Genomic DNA, 16,811 nt, shown 5'->3' on the forward strand with positions numbered 1-16,811 from the left:
TTATGCTTTGGTATCATTGACGGATGTCAGGATGGTTGTGAAATAGTGCACGTTAATGAACTTCTAGTACCTAGCCCAGTAAAGGAAGCACAAATCTTTGTTTCACATGGGCCCAACATAAATAACAGCTGTTGTTTTTGGTATACAAATTTTTCAGCAATTGGGTGATGGCTTTTTTTTTTAACTACTTATTTGTAACCCAGAGGGCTTTATTAATCAGATTATTAATACAATTTAAATGTAGGGACAAATTTGAGACTTAAATTATAAGTCTTGGCAGTGGTGTTTTAAATGTGTCAGTTCATTAGCTTTAGCCACTGGATTGGATTGCAAATGTCATTGTTTGCATGAAGTAAATAAGTAGGCACAGGTCATCACTGAAAACATCTGAATTCAGGAGGAAACATATGTAAGATAGAATCCATATGTCTCTACTGAGTGGAGGTGTTCAGGCATTTGATGATAAATAATTGTGAAGCTACCTGAAACTAGGTTAAAATCTCTTCAGGAAAAAAAAAAGGTATTAGATAAAATACTAATGTAAAGATGATTACAAAAATGTATTATAATCACAAAATCCATTGGACATAGCATAAATTTATAGATAAGACTAGTACTTAAAAGATCATTTCAAAGTTTTTCAGGTTCAGAATTTAAACTACTTCACTTCAGTCCCAGCTCTAATATCACATCTTCTGTAGTGGTTTATTACTACAACCAAGATTTGCTAAATAGTTGCATTTAACAACAACAACAAATGACATCCAGTGCAAATTGTTCTCTGTTCAAACCAATTCATGACTTCATTAAAGTCCCATTGAAAAGTGAGGGTTTGTTAAAATTAACTATTTAGCTAGCAAAGCATGTTTTCTGAAAATGGCCAGATCCTCAACTAGTATAAATTGGCATAAAATAAAATCACCGGAGCTATACCAATTTATACCAACTGAGGATCTGGCCCAAAATCCCTAGCACACTACTGCCGCACAGGGTTAATTTAAACTTGTATTGCATACTGATTGGCAGGATGAGATAGAGAGAGATTAGTATAATCTACATGACATGACCTTTGTCTGCTTTTAATGTCTTCTGTTTAATTTTCTCCATACTCTAGATCTCTCTGAATCTTTCGTTTTAATTTGCATTCTCGGTCTCCTGCTGCATCTCCTGCTGCATGTAGGTTTTCCCTTTCTTGTCGTTCTCTAGCTGCTTTTTCTTGTGGCCCTTTTTCTGGTTTTTGTTTAATGATATTTATAACTTAGTTCTTATTTTCCTTACCTTTCTATCTCTGTTTGTCCTTTTCTCTAATTACACTGGTCTACAATTTTTGAGAAGTCGTCTGCTTCAGAGATAAGATGTGCTATTTATTATGTATTTTGATGTGCTGAATTCAAATATGACAATTAAAACAACTGATTGGCTACTGTTTCTAAGATATTTAAGTTTTTACATTTTATGTCAATGTATATTGTGTAGATAGTAGAGTTTTAATCATAAATTGTAAACCTAGGTCTTTTCATGTGTTTATGGTTGCTTTACATGATAATATTTCACCTGTCCTGTTTATGTAACACTTTAAAAATCAGCAAAAGGGTTATATAAATAAAATGTATTATGAAACAAAAGGCAAAAAACTATTATGTACATAGTTTAGTCCTCTTCAGTGTCTACTCGGCGCTTCTTGGCTTGTCTCTTGTATTCATTAAATGGAGCATCTCTTGTCACTGTCCAGCAATAGTCTGCAAGCATTGATGGGCTCCATTTGCTCTGATAGCATTTCTCCATTGTTACAATATCCTGGTGAAAGCACTCGCCATGCTCGTCGCTCACTGCTCTGCAGTTTGGTGGAAAAAAATCTAGATGAGAGTGCAAAAAATGTATCTTTATTGACATGTTGCAACCAAGGCTTTTGTATACCTTGAGGAGGTTTTCCACCAACAGCCTGTAGTTGTCTGCCTTGTTGTTTCCGAGAAAATTTATTGCCACTAACTGGAAGGCTTTCCAGGCCGTCTTTTCCTTGCCACGCAGTGCATGGTCAAATGCATCATCTCGAAGAAGTTCACGAATCTGAGGACCAACAAAGACACCTTCCTTTATCTTAGCTTCACTTAACCTTGGAAATTTTCCACAGAGGTACTTGAAAGCTGCTTGTGTTTTGTCAATGGCCTTGACAAAGTTCTTCATCAGACCCAGTTTGATGTGTAAGAGTGGTAACAAAATCTTCCTTGATTCAACAAGCGGTGAATGCTGAACACTCTTCCTCCCAGGCTCCAATGACTGTCGGAGTGGCCAATCTTCCCTGATGTAGTGGGAATCTCTTGCACGACTATCCCATTCACAGAGAAAACAGCAGTACTTTGTGTATCCAGTTTGCAGACCAAGCAAGAGAGCAACAACCTTCAAATCACCACAAAGCTGCCACTGATGTTGGTCATAGTTTATGCACCTCAAAAGTTGTTTCATGTTGTCATAGGTTTCCTTCATATGGACTGCATGACCAACTGGAATTGATGGCAAAACATTGCCATTATGCAGTAAAACAGCTTTAAGACTCGTCTTCGATGAATCAATGAACAGTCTCCACTCATCTGGATCGTGAACGATGTTGAGGGCTGCCATCACACCATCGATCTTGTTGCAGGCTACAAGATCACCTTCCATGAAGAAGAATGGGACAAGATCCTTTTGACGGTCACGGAACATGGAAACCCTAACATCACCTGCCAGGAGATTCCACTGCTGTAGTCTGGAGCCCAACAGCTCTGCCTTACTCTTGGGTAGTTCCAAATCCCTGACAAGGTCATTCAGTTCACCTTGTGTTATGAGGTGTGGTTCAGAGGAGGAGGATGGGAGAAAATGTGGGTCCTATGACATTGATGGTTCAGGACCAGAAGTTTCATCCTCTTCCTTGTCTGACTCAAGTGAGAATGATTCTGGTGCATCAGGAACCGACAGTCCTTCTCCGTGGGGTACTGGGCGTATAGCTGATGGAATGTTTGGATAATGCACAGTCCACTTTTTCTTCTTTGACACACCTTTCCCAACTGGAGGCACCATGCAGAAGTAACAATTGCTGGTATGATCTGTTGGCTCGCTCCAAATCATTGGCACTGCAAAAGGCATAGATTTCCTTTTCCTGTTCAACCACTGGCGAAGATTTGTTGCACAAGTGTTGCAGCATATGTGTGGGGCCCACCTCTTGTCCTGATCTCCAATTTTGCAGCCAAAATAAAGGTGATAGGCATTCTTAACCATAGTGGTTATACTGCGTTTTTGTGATGCAAAAGTCACTTTACCACAAATATAGCAGAAGTTATCTGCACTGTTCACACAAGCACGAGGCATCTCTGCTCACTTTGGCTAAACAGAAATGTGTCCCTTTGCAAAATCAAACACTGACAAATAAGAGAGCACGACACTGTATGATTTCTAGAGCTGATATAGGGCAATTTGTTCAGCAGAGTGATGTAAGCTTTGTTATGATTGCATCATCCATGACTTCTAGAAATAATATGATGCAATTCATATCATGTATGATGCAATACCAGCTTCAGATTGCATCATTCATTGTTTTGCCTAAAAAGCAAGTTCTGTCCAAACCCAGTCATAGATTTATTCATAGATCCAGTCAAAAATGTATTTTAATTATTTCTGGTTTACAGGGCCGGCTCTAGGATTTTTGCCCAAAGCAAAAACAATTTTGGCCGCCCCCCCCCCCCCCATTTAATTACCCCGGCCCCGCCTCAACCCCGCCCCTTCCCCAAATCCCCAGCCCTGCCTCCTCCCCCCAGGCTCTCAAGCCTAGGAGGGAGGGGGAGAAGCGGTGCCGCGCTGCGCTGCAGCCACTCGGAGTCTCCCCCTCCCTCCCAGGTTTGAGAGCCTGGGAGGGAGGGGGAGCAGCGGCGCGCAAAACAGCCGCTCGGGATCTCCCCCTCCCTCCCAGGTTTGAGAGCCTGGGAGGGAGGGCGAGTAGCGGCACGTGGTGGTAGCAGCAGCGGAGGTGAGCTAGGGCGGCCGGGGCACATTTTTAGGGGTGGCATTCTGGCGCCGGCCATGCCGCCCCTAAAAATGTGCCGCCCCAAGCACCAGCTTGTTTTGCTGGTGCCTAGAGCCGGCCCTGCTGGTTTAAATTGAGATCCCTTCCCTTTATAACTCACTTATCCTCCGCCATTCCCAGGTCAAGGGTCGTATAAACTGACCCAATAGCATATCTTGAAAACTAGAGCCAATCAACAATTTGAAGCATCATTTTAGTTCTCAGTGACCCAGAATTAGTAAAGTTTGACTACATTTCAGAAGCATTTTGGCTGTAGAGCAGTGTTAGTCCCCACTGAAAAGCTCACCAAAAAGGTTCATTCCCACTAATGTGGTTTTTAAGATGATGTTGAGTGTGATCGTATATAAATTTAACAACTGGAAGTGGTCATCAGACCATTTGATAGGTCTCATTCGCACACTTCACTGTGTCTCTCTCTTCCTCGGCTGCAATGTTTAAGTACTTATTAACGACATAGTGCAAATGAAGTCATCTGTTTCCCCTGCACAGACGCACCTATCCGTGTAGACTCATACCAACATGATCAAGCCCAAAAAAGCAGCAGCAGTACAGGCTGAGGCATTTTTCAAGCTGTGGTCACCAGCGCTTTAACCACTTCCATTTTGTTAGTCATTCGTCTTGAATATTTGTCTGCAGAAGTCAGCTGCTTTTAGTTTAATTCAGAGGGATGATGGAGTGATTTTTAAGTGAGGAATTTAATATCAAGTCATACGGCCTCAAGAGGATCTAGTTATTGGGATGCATGTGGCAGGGCTGTGCTGAAGAAATAGACAGGACAAGTCAAAAGTGAATCACACTAGTCTGGAGGATTTACATAATGTCCCGAGCTAGAAAATTAATATAAAAATGGGACCTTGGAGAAGGTGGTACTTTTCAGAATTGACCACTGCAAGGTTAGGCCAGAATTGGAGCTTGTACCCTGACAGCTTCCTTGTGGTATAAATTTGCCACATTTTTGAAAATGTTGGGTCAAATTCATTCCTGGTGTAGGCGGGGTACCTCTTTTATTGAAGTTTGGGGGGGCTGGCCTGCTTGCAGCAGAACTAAATTTGGCATGCTCTGTGGAGGTATTAGCCATTCTGAGGTTATTAGGCTATAACCCTCTGAATTTTAGAGTATGTGCAGTTGGTGCTAATCTGGGGAAACGTTGCAAGAGCCACAAACATCAAGCTGAAAGGAAATGTCCCTGAATTATTATCATGGTAGTGCCCAGATCCCAATCATAGACAGGGCCCCCTGTTCCAGGTGTTGTACAGATCCATAACAAAAAGACAGGCCTGCCCCAAGAAGCTTACAATCTAAGCATAATACAAAAGACAACAGATGGATACAACAAACAAAGGGAGAACAAGGTAACAGTGAGACATTCCTGGCCATCATGAAAAGCAATGGTGGCATTTGAAAGATGGCAAATTATAATATGGATATCAAAATATTTTTTCACACAATTCAGAATTAAGCTGTGGAACTCATTGCCACAAGATGTCACTGAGGACAAGAGCTTAGCAGGATTCAAAATAGGATTGGACATTTATGTAGATGATATGATTATCTGGTGTTTCAACAGTAAATATTAAAAGGGATGTGTGATGGGGTGTACGGATCCTGTGCGGCAACAGCTACAATAGGGTTAATGGACAAAGCAGCTACTTCCTCACCTGCAGCTAATTTATATAACCAGCAGCAGGTGGAATAAAAGGCTGCAGCTCGGGCAGAGAGGGTCTGTTGTCAGGGTCTGTGGAGGGCGCTGCACCAGCCACAGACTTGAAGACAGGAAGTGGCCCAGGGAATCAGCAGTGAGTCTGAGGAAGCAGAATGTATCAGCTTAGTAGCACAGAGTTCTGGGACTGGAACACAGAGGAGAGGGAGTGTCCGGATTCCCATAGAAGGGATATAAATCCCTCCTGGATTTGCCCCCTGTAAAGGGGCAAAGACTACTGAGCTCAGGTTGGGGCTGAAGACCTGACATAAGCTTCCAGGACTGTTTGTTGGACTCTTTATTATCCTGGAAAAGGTGGGGCCCTATAAGCAACTTGATGGGAGGGCTGAGTTGTGAGAAGGGGCAAACTACCTCAGACCCAGAGTGGCCATTGATAGGGTGTGCCAGAGGCTTCTACACCATGCCTAGCCATGATGGGGGCACACTGGCCAATGAGTGACCCTTCTACAGGGGAAAAGGGGTTTTCAGAGGGATCAAAACCATCATGCTTTAGGCCAGAAGTTAAACTCTAACTATTGGGAGTTAGAAAGAAGAACCCTTCCTGGTGGGAAGATTAATCCATCGCTGTTTTCTGCAAGGTTTCTTGCACTTTCCTGTTGCACAGCTGCTGCTGGCCACTGTTGGAGATAAATAGTACTCTAGGTGGACCACTGGTCTCGTCCAGTGCGGCAAATCCCTAGGTTCTGACATATGTCGCTCTAGAGGAAACTTCCCCTAGAAATTGTATAAAAGCTATGTTCCGAACAGTGGAAAATTTTTTATGTATTTATTTTATTTGCTACTTTGAAGCATCCAACTTTCCATTTCACAATTCGCCTTGTGATCGAAGTACCATCTACAGCGGATGCTACGCTGCCTTCATTCTTTCATCAAGCAACAAAGCAGTCCCGTATTTGCTTTATTATGAAACTACTGACTAAGGAGGCAAAATTAAACTCATGCCATTTCCTTTCCTTTTCCTTTTAAAGGAGGCCACCCTTTGGAGCATGAGGACAGGTTGTATACTTATTCTTCTACACCAGAGGTGGGCAAACTACGGCCTGCGGGCCACATCTGGCCTGTGGGACCGTCCTGCCCGGCCCCTGAGCTCCTGGCCAGGGAGGCTAGCCCCCGGCCTCTCCCCAGCAGCCTCAGCGCGCTGCGCCGCCAGTGCTTTGGCCCGCCTCTCCTGCTGGGCAGAGCGGGCGGTGTGGCTGGCTCCAGCCGGGCGGTGGGGCTGTGAGCTCCTGCTGCTCTGAGCAGCAAGGTAAGGGGGCGGGAGGGGAGGGGGTTGGATATGGGGCAGGAGGTCCCGGGAGGCAGTCAAGGGGTGGGGGTGTGAATAGGGGTTGGGGCAGTCAGGGGGCAGGGAGGGTTGGGTAGGATAGGGGGTGGGATCCTGGGGGGTGGTTAGGGGCGGGGATCCCCGGAGAAGTCGGTCAGGGGACAAGGAGCAGTGGGGGTTGGATGGGGCGGGAGTTTTGAGGGGGGCGGGAAGTGGGAGGGGGCCGATAGGGGGCAGGGGCCAGGCTGTTCGGGGAGGCACAGCTTTCCCTTTCCGGCCCTCCATACAGTTTCACAACGTCAGTGTGGCCCTTAGGCCAAAAAGTTTGCCCATCCCTGTTCTACACATTGGTTTTGCTGGCAGCCTGAAAAGTGGCAGTATTCCAAGAGTTAATATGAGCGAGAGGGTCTGAATTCCATCTCTCTTCCACGTGAAGTGGTTAAACCCCCAAAGTGAAGGCAGCATTCTGAATTCTTCGGTCCACATGGGATTAAATACACTGATATGCAAACTGAAGAGTGTATCTACATTGGTAAATCATTTATTGGAGCGGCTTTTTGCAATTTTTATCTTTAATTATGTTAGTCACCAAATGCTCCACACCCTTTAGTGCTCTTCAGGTTTGTACAGTCCTGTCCCTGAAAACCAAAGACTCTCTCCAGATGAAGGGGACAGACTGTTCAGAGTAGAGAGAGCCACGTTCCAGTCTTCCCAAACATTTCTTCAAAGGCCTTGACTCTGCCTCCTTGGCTTAAGTTAGAGATGGTTGAAAAGCTTAATTTTTTTTAAATTGGTAAATGTGAATATACTGGCTTGTTAGCCCAGACATAAGACCCCTATCGCTCTCTGCAGACCCATTTCACCATGGGCATTAGCCATGGAAACTTCCCTATATTCCCTTGCCTAAACTCAGAGGGATCGTCTGTAGGATGAGCAAGTAGTTCCATCTCTGTGTGATTCAGGCATTGCCCCCCCCCCCCGCCCCCGTGCTGTGTCTGCCATCTAGTGGCAGTAATTGTGGTCTTGCAGAACTGGACTGATACTGCTAATTTATATCCCATAGTCAACTGAGCAGCTTTGTGACCGCAACAGACTTCATTCACTAGACACATGAGCTGGTTGTGAATGGGGAACAGAGGTGCAAGATTCTGGATCCCAGATCCAATCCTTTGAGCAGTCTAAATGACCAGCAGGGGGATTTGGGTAGGGTGGGGGTTGTTTGTTTTAATTATTATTGGTTTTTTGTTTATTTATTTTATTTGTATTACAATAGTGTTTAACAAACCTAGTCATTGACCAGAACCCCATTGTGCTAGGCGTTGTACAAACACAGAACAAAAAGACAATCCCTGCTCCAGAGAGCTAATAATCTAGGTATGACATTATATTTCTAAGGCATACATGACTTAGAATCTTTTTTTCCCCAAATACTTTATTAAAAAAAAAATAAGAAAAAGAAGAAGGCAAGGCATAATTGCCCATTTTGCTTCTATTCAGATAAGTTTTTCAAATAAAAATCCCTGTGATTAATCCTTTGTGCCAGTCTGAAAATGCTGCTGTGATAAGAATTATAGAATATCTACTATGAGCGCTCCAGATCCACCACATTGTAAAGGGACAGTGCTGATGTTACACTAACTTGTACTCTTAATGTAACAGCGCTCATTCTGGTCTTTCTGTAGTTCTCTAGCTGGCCAAATCATTATCTGTAGTGAGAAATATGAAATCTTAAAAAACACAACAACAACCCATAGATATCTGTCCGAAACATCACCCAAAATGGCTATGCGTCCTGTTTCTGATCTCACACAACTGTGAATCAGGAGTTTCTCCAGTGAAGTCTGGGGTGACAAAGTAATGTGAGATCAGAATTGTACCCATGGCGATTAAAGTGTAAGTTTAATCATGATCTTCAGCTGATATTGGTTCTCGAACCATTCACTAAGCACCCAAGTCCATAGAACACAAAGGATGTGGTCTAGAGCAGGGGTCTCAAACTCAAATGACCACGAGGGCCACATGAGGACTAGTACATTGGCCGAGGGCCGCATTACTGACACCTCCCCTTGCCACCCTTGGCCCTGCCCCCACTCCACCGCTTCCATGAGGCCCTGCCCCCATTCCATCCCCTTCCCTGAAATCCCCACCCCAACTCTGCCCCCTTCCTGCCCCCAAGGAGGGCAGGGGAGGTGTGGGGGCTCAGGGCAGGGAGTTGAGGTGTGGGGTGCAGGAGGGGTATGGGGTGCAGGAGGGGTGCAGCAGGGGGCTCAGGGCAGTGGGTTGGGGTGCAGGAGGGGTGTGGGGTACAGCAGGGGGTTGGGCTACAGGAAGGGCTCAGGGGGCAGGGCTCTGGCCCGACGCACACCGGGGGCAGGGCAGGCTCCCTGCCTGCCTCTCTGTCCCCGCACCGCTCCGGGAAGTGGCTGGAACCAGGGGGAGGAGGGGCACAGGGGTCTGTGTGTTGTTGTTGTTCAGGCACCACCCCCAGCAGCTCCCATTGGCTGGGAACGGGGAACTGCGGCCAATGGGAGCTGCTGAGGATGCTGCCTGAAGCAAGAGCAATACACAGAGCCCTGTGTCCCCCCTTCACCAGGTTCCGGCCGCTTCCCGGAGCGGCAGGGGGCAGGACAGGCAGGGAGCTTGCCCTTCCCCCAGTGCACGGCGGGCTGGAGCTGCTCTAGGTAAACGCTGGGGAAGGCCGCAAGGAGCTCGCGGGCCGCAGAAAACAACCCTGTGGGCCGCGTGTTTGAGACCCCTGGTCTAGAGTTAACAAGGAAATTCTCATTTTAGGCTAATTTCCAGTATCTGGGTATGGTGGAAACAGTGTTAAGGAAGCAGTGATTGTATCATTAGTTACCCACTAATACCTGTCTTTGGATTAAAATACATTTACATTTTATTTTATGTAAATTCTATATATGATTATCAGATGTCTGTTAAATATTTATTTTGGCAGGCTTGTGCCATCCTAAAAATGGTAATGGAAATGTGTGGAAAGCAGGTACTGTGCTTATACATTCGCTACTTGTCTAATATTCTTCAGCCAATGTAAATTTTTTCATCCACTGAAATGTCAAAGTTCTTAGAGCGATGAGTCATCCATCTGTTACATTGATTTTTTTTTTAAACTCAAAACCATTTTTGACTCAAAATGGAGAGAAAAAAATTCAGAAACTAATTAAACATAAGTATAATTAATAATCTAATTAGTTACACAGTTAATAATAATATTCTAATAATACCAAATACTTACAATGAACCAGACAGATCATTTCTGCATTTTGAGAAAGATTTGCAGCTCGTGTGTACAGGGAAATAGACATAGGTAGTACCCATAACCTTTGTGTTGCTAAATTGAAGATCAAGTTAAAAAGGATGAAGAAGGTTAAAAAGAAGAAAGCCCTTCAGCGGCACAGTTGAAAGATCCAAACACAAAAAGTGCTTTTCAGCTTGAACTGAAGAACAGATTAAGTGTTTTAATGGAATCAGCTAAAGAAAACCAAGACAGTGATACTCTGTGGGAAAACATGAGAGTGTGTCGTCTAGAAAGCACAAAGACAGTCCTAATAATAACAAAATCTAAAGGGGAAGAATGCTGGGGAAGAATGCTGCTTAGGCAACAATGGAAAAGAGAAGTAGTAAAAAGAAAAAACACATGAATGCTAAGATGTGTGAAGAGACAAGCAAGTGGCAAGAAGAATACAGAGCTCTACAGAAAGAGGTAAAAAGGAGGAGTGCTAGAAGGGAGGAAAAGGCATACATGGACAGAAAATGTCAAGAGGCTGAAGATACTAGCCAAAGAGGTGACCTTATAACCTTGTATAATACAGTTAAACAGCCAACAGGAAACTTTAGCAGCACTGGAGGCCTTGTGCAAATGGAAATACTCTTAGTGCAGAAGAAGACCAAAGGAAAAGATGGACAGAACATTTTTAGGCTGTTTTAAATAGACCAAGAACAAGCAAAACTCCTGAAATACATGATGAAGACTTTGCATTAGAGCTTAACATCCGTAAACTCAAAAATGAGAAATCAGCTGGAGAGGCTAACATAGCTGGAGAAATGGCTCAAGCAAGCAACGAAACAGCCCTCCAGACTTTCCTTGTGTTTTTAGATAGAATATGGAATGAAGAAAAGGCCCTAACCCAAAGAAAGAGAGGCCATAGTAAAATTGCTAAAGAAGGGTGACCTTACCTATTCCAGTAATTGGAGAGGAATCACATTGCTTTTAGTGCGTCATCCTAGAACATATAAAGAAACAGATCTCCAATTTAGAGAGGAACAAGCAGGTTTGAGACCACTGAGATCATATGAAAACCATATTGTTGTTCCCAAATATATTATAGAACAGAGTGTGAAGTGGAATGCACTCTTGTGATAAATTGTACAGATTTTTCAGAAGGCTTTTGACAGTATACACAGAGTCTTTGGAAAATTATGGCATATCATGGAATACCAACAAAAATAATTAGAATTATCATGGATCTCTACAATAATGCAGAATGTGCAGTCAGAGGTGGTGACATCAGCTGCCAATGGTTTGTAGTGACAACTGCAGTAAGGCAAAGGTGTATTATGTCCCCACTATTTTGCATTGGTCATTGACTGTGTAATGGCAGAAGGCAGCTGAGGAATTTTATGGACAAGTGTATTGGATGATCTTATTTTTGCTGATGACATTTGTCCTGCTTAGTACTACACATCACTTAATGTAAGAAAAAAAATCTAGCTTTTGGCAAACATAACAAAACAATTTTATTAACAAGGGGAAGCCAAGTATATGGCTATCAATGTCCCAAAAGCAACCATCAGAGTAGATGGAGAAGCACAAGAAGTCAGTCATTTTACCTATGTAGGGAGTGAGATGTGCAACAATGGTGTCACCATGCTATGTGTCAAGCGATGAATAGCAAAAGCAGCAAACAACTTTCTTAAACTTGGAATTATGGAAAGGTAGCACGATTGGCATGGATACAAAAATACGATTCTTTAACACCAGCTTCACATCTGTCCTCCTTTATGGAGCCGCATTATGTAAATCTACAACAGAAATTCATAAGATCAACTCATTCCAAAGTAAATGCCTGTGGAATATCTTCAGAGTCCATTAAAAAGAGTTTCTTGAACATTAGAAATTCTGAGTAGAGCAAACCAACCTAAAGCATCAAACCTGGTAAGAAGACAACAATGGTTACATTGAGGATACCCTTTAAAGATGCCATCAACTTCCATGTCAGATGAGAACATGGACACCACCCGGGAAGAGAAAACAGGGCAACATAGAGAAACATTGTGCAGAACAGAGAACGAAGCCAAATCCATCAACATGACACTCAGAAGCCTGAACAGACCAGCAGAAGGCTGATATAAATGGCAGAAACTGGTGAACGCCCTATGTACCTGAGAATGCAGGAGGATAAAGAAGAATACCTAATATGAACATAGCACTTTCTATCTCCAAAGAACTGTAAATCATTAACTAATTAATCCTGCTGTTAATATTATTTGGGTTTGCGTCTCCTGAACTCCAAGCATCTGTACTTCTTTCAAACTCTGAGATGTGCGGGATGTCTGGCTCACATTGTTTGTGCTATAGTTAAGCCTGGAGTGAATTTTCACTGCAGAAGAAGAAGATTCAGAAGAAGGATTTAGAACAGACCTTTCTGCTTATAGTTGACATTATAGTTGTAAACACAGAAGAGACAAATCAGTAGGCTTGCCCATTTGTTGGATATATTGTATATTGTTAACTACTAAAGTAGATAAGGCTGGAGATGGAGTTAAGAGATTTAAAATCTCTGGAGGTCTGAGGTGAATGCATTTCTGTGACCTGCAGCTAGGACAGTCAGGCCCCTATCCTGCCCCTTACTCAGGCAACAGAATGAGATATCTCCCCCTGTACACAGCTCACCTGCCAACCACTAATAAGTTAAATATTTCAGGTTAATAGAGCCATGTTTTCAAAGGGTAGCTTCCCTTTTGTGGGCAAAGTTTTCACCTACAGAATTCATGCCTGTAATTGCAACAAGTATCAGGGGGTAGCCATGTTAGTCTGTATCCATAAAAACGAGTCAGTGGCACCTTAAAGACTAGCAGATAATGTGTCATTATATAATGCCTGTATCTGTAATTTTCACTCCATGCATCTGAAGAAGTGAGATTTTTTTTACCCATAAAAGCTTATGCCCAAATAAATCTGTTAGTTTTTAAGGTTTCAGAGTAGCAGCCGTGTTAGTCTGTATCCGCAAAAAGAAGAACAGGAGTACTTGTGGCACCTTAGAGTCTAACAAATTTATTAGTCTCTAAGGTGCCACAAGTACTCCTGTTCTTTTTTTTAGTTTTTAAGGTACCACCGGACTCCTTGTTGTTTTTGTGTAATTGCAACACTGGCACAAATCTTCAGGAGCAGAGCATGAGTGGAAGTCAGGCAGCTAGCATTGCAGGAACCCTGACTTACACTTGTAAGAAGGGAGGCTTCTTAAAGGTTTACCCCAAAGTTTCCTTCTGTATTCGTCCTTGCTACACAAGCCACGCAGGGGGCTATTTAATTATCTGACACCTCAGTATTATTTTTCCAGTAGCCCTTCATGGTGAGTGGGCTGCCAAAACTTCTCTGCTTTCTGCTTCCTTGGTCTTCTTTTCTCATTCCTGTCTAAACACTTTCACGTATGCTGCCCCTTGCACTTAAAATAGTCTCCCAGACAGTGTGCTGCAAGCCCCCTCCTTCTACTTCTGTGAGTCACTTCTTATCACTCAGTGAGGGAACTGATTCACATATGACCTAATCCAAACCCCACTGAAGAAAGACTCCCATTGACTTCAGTGTGCTTTCAATCAGAATTATAGCCTGGAGATTGCTTGGGCCTATTGTAAAGCGAGGCTCAAAATAACCCCAGCTGTAGGGGCCAGCTATGACCTAGATTTGCAATACTTGAACATTTGGAATTGTTCTTATCCAGGACCAAGTTTCAGCCTTATCTCTCCCCCAGCTCCACCTGTTTGGTAAAGAGACAACCTCCGCCGGCCACACTGATATTTTAATGGCACTGTCTCTGTGTGTAACTTTGGACTGTGAGCCCTTCAGGATGGGGATTTTTGTTTTGGCCCTTATATGTTACCTGTCATAAAGTGACAGTGTAGCCTGTTCGCGAGTGTGCATTATAGGTCCCCATCTGTGCCCAGTCCACAAAGCACCTGAGGCTATTACGGCATCAATTAGGAATCCTTCACTATTTAGCTCAAGCTATAGCAGCTCATGCTTTTAGCTTTGGAGGTTCCCAGTTGAATCCCCGATGCATCAGCCAAGATGCCGACCATCATACTATGACTACGAACCTTTACTAATTAGACTGTGACCAATCGTTTAATTTGTCTCTGAGCACAGCACTTGGCAGCTCCATCTTTTGGAGAAGAAAGATGAAAATCAACAAAAAGATTAAAAAACATTGTAAGCATATCTCTCCCCATGCTATTAAAATGCCTTTTTATTTCTGTAGCCATGAATGGCAGTTACAGAACTTGCAGCAAGACATCAGGTGGAAGTGGACACTCTGAGTCCTCCGGTATAATCTGTGCCTATCTAATTCTAGACAAAACAATTCTCCCACTTGAGAAACTGGTAGTAACTTGGAGTATGCAGAAGGAACAAGTCAGGCCTCTGGCATCTGCTTAAACATGTAACCTGTTGTGGGGGAGGATTGGTGCCAATGAATCAGTTGCTCCCCTTCTCTAACAACTGTGGATGATTGCTCCCCAATGGGTGCCAGCAGCTGCTGGCACCAAGTCAAACACCTGTCTGCAACATGTGCACAGCTGTATGGTGGAGCTTTTGAGGGAGGCATGAGCAGGTAACAGATTTATCAGGTCGAGCCCATGTGCCCCGACACTGCATTGAACAATTCTAAATCTCCTCAGCAGGTATGTGTCTGTAAATGTCAAAACTCACACTTGCCTACCTTGTTCTGGAAGGTGTGTATATATATTTTTTGCCATTACAGACCTGAACTGATCCATGCCTTTTCTTTCCTCTGAGAGAGTAGAATATTTGTAACCTTCATCTATATTTCAAATTGCAGGTAGTGATTAATTATTCAATTGTGAAAGGACTGAAGTACAATCAAGCAACACCTACCTTTCATCAGTGGCGCGATGCACGACAAGTCTATGGCTTGAACTTCGCAAGCAAGGAAGAGGCTACCACGTTCTCCAATGCAATGTTGTTTGCGCTGAATATCATGAATTCACAGGATGGAGGTATGAGCAATCACTTTGCTCTGCTCTTTTATTAATCGCTCTGCTAGCCTGTGGTGCAGGTACGCCTGGTATCTGTGCCATGCCAAAACAAATAAGCAGAAAGGTGTAATTTAGTTTCCTTGTAGAGGGTCTTTAATTGCACCAACAGTTGCTGTGGCAGGCACTGTATGTATTTATATTCTTTGCTTTTCCTTCTTTTTTTCCATTTTTCACTCAGTCTAGTCCACGCCAAGAGATTAGTGGCCAAATTTTGCCATCCTTACACTGCATAGTAGCTGACTGGGCAGGTAGCTCCATTTATTTATATGATTCCACTGGTGGAGTAATGTACAACTCAATATGAGTAAGAGTGGTAGAATCTGAATCTAACAAACAAAAGCTAGAGCAAAGCTGCCACATCTCATAAAACTTTACATGTAGAACTTGGAGCTTGTATTTCTTCGGGTGTCTTATTTGTCAGTTACAAACATTGGCTACATTGGCCTACCTGCCTTGCATAGAGGGTACATATATGTACAGTGTGTGGCTTCTGGTTGTAGGACACAGTAAGGGCCAAAGATTTAAACCTTGGCTTTGGCTTATGCTGTCACAAGTAGTATATTGACTGCAGTTCAGGCTTATAGTGGAAAGTAATTGCTTCATGAGTTGAAAAGGTGACTGGTGGTGTCTTGCCAAAGACACCAACTAGGGGCCATATTGCCCAGTGGAGGTCACTTTCATAACCCAAGAGGTTTTAAGTTTCTTCTGTAAGCTTAAAGCCTTTGATCTATAGTATCTGAGTTAAATTCTGCACTCAGTTATGTGTCTGTTACCACACTGAAGCATGTGGGTTAACTGAGTGTAGAATGTAACTGTAAATGCTTTGTTATACCATTTATTTTATTTTCCTGCCAAAAAATGCTTCAGGCCTCCATTTTCCCTCTGGAAGTGCTTCAGCTCCAGTTACCCTCCACTGAGGCATCTGTGTTAGGGCAGGTCTTCACTACAGTGGGGGGTCGATTTAAGATACGCAAATTCAGCTACTCGAATAGCGTAGCTGAATTCGACCTATCGGAGCCGACTTACCCTGCTGTGAGGACGGCGGCAAAATCGACCTCCGCGGCTCCGCGTCGACGGCGCTTACTCCCACCTCCGCTGGTGGAGTAAGAGCGTCGATTCGGGGATCGATTGTCGCGTCCCGACAAGATGCGATAATTCGATCCCCGAGAGATCGATTTCTACCCGCCAATTCAGGCGGGGAGTGTAGACCTAGCCTGAGATTACATCATGTTACCATCTCACCCAAGTGCAGTGCCTCCTTGGCAATAGTGGCAGCCATCTTAAATAAATGAAGTAATAACTCAAACATTTTAATAATTTCTGACTCACACAAAACACACTAAAATGCCATTTAAGCTCAGAGCAATGTCACACTCATCTCCTAGTGACCCCTGGAACATCTGGAAGTATGTCTTTTTACTTTATATGCCATGCGGCTGATATTTCCCCCCACAATTTTTATCTTTCAGATAGATTGA

General features: G+C 43.5%; 1 protein-coding gene across 35 annotated transcripts in view; it reads left to right on the forward strand.

The window, feature by feature from the left end:
• EVL (Enah/Vasp-like) overlaps nt 1-16,811 on the forward strand; it is a 218,628-nt gene that overhangs the window by 113,665 nt on the left and 88,152 nt on the right. For 32 of the 35 annotated variants that reach the window (XM_065595665.1, XM_065595666.1, XM_065595667.1 and 29 more), the window contains one exon: nt 15,117-15,294. The exons of the other annotated variants lie outside the window; for them this stretch is intronic. In XM_065595665.1, the coding sequence (XP_065451737.1) occupies nt 15,117-15,294 (178 nt within the window). The remainder of the gene's footprint in view (nt 1-15,116; nt 15,295-16,811) is intronic. 35 annotated transcript variants of the gene reach the window in all.

This window comes from Chrysemys picta, chromosome 4 (genome assembly GCF_011386835.1).
Source record: "Chrysemys picta bellii isolate R12L10 chromosome 4, ASM1138683v2, whole genome shotgun sequence".
Taxonomy (NCBI): domain Eukaryota; kingdom Metazoa; phylum Chordata; order Testudines; family Emydidae; genus Chrysemys; species Chrysemys picta.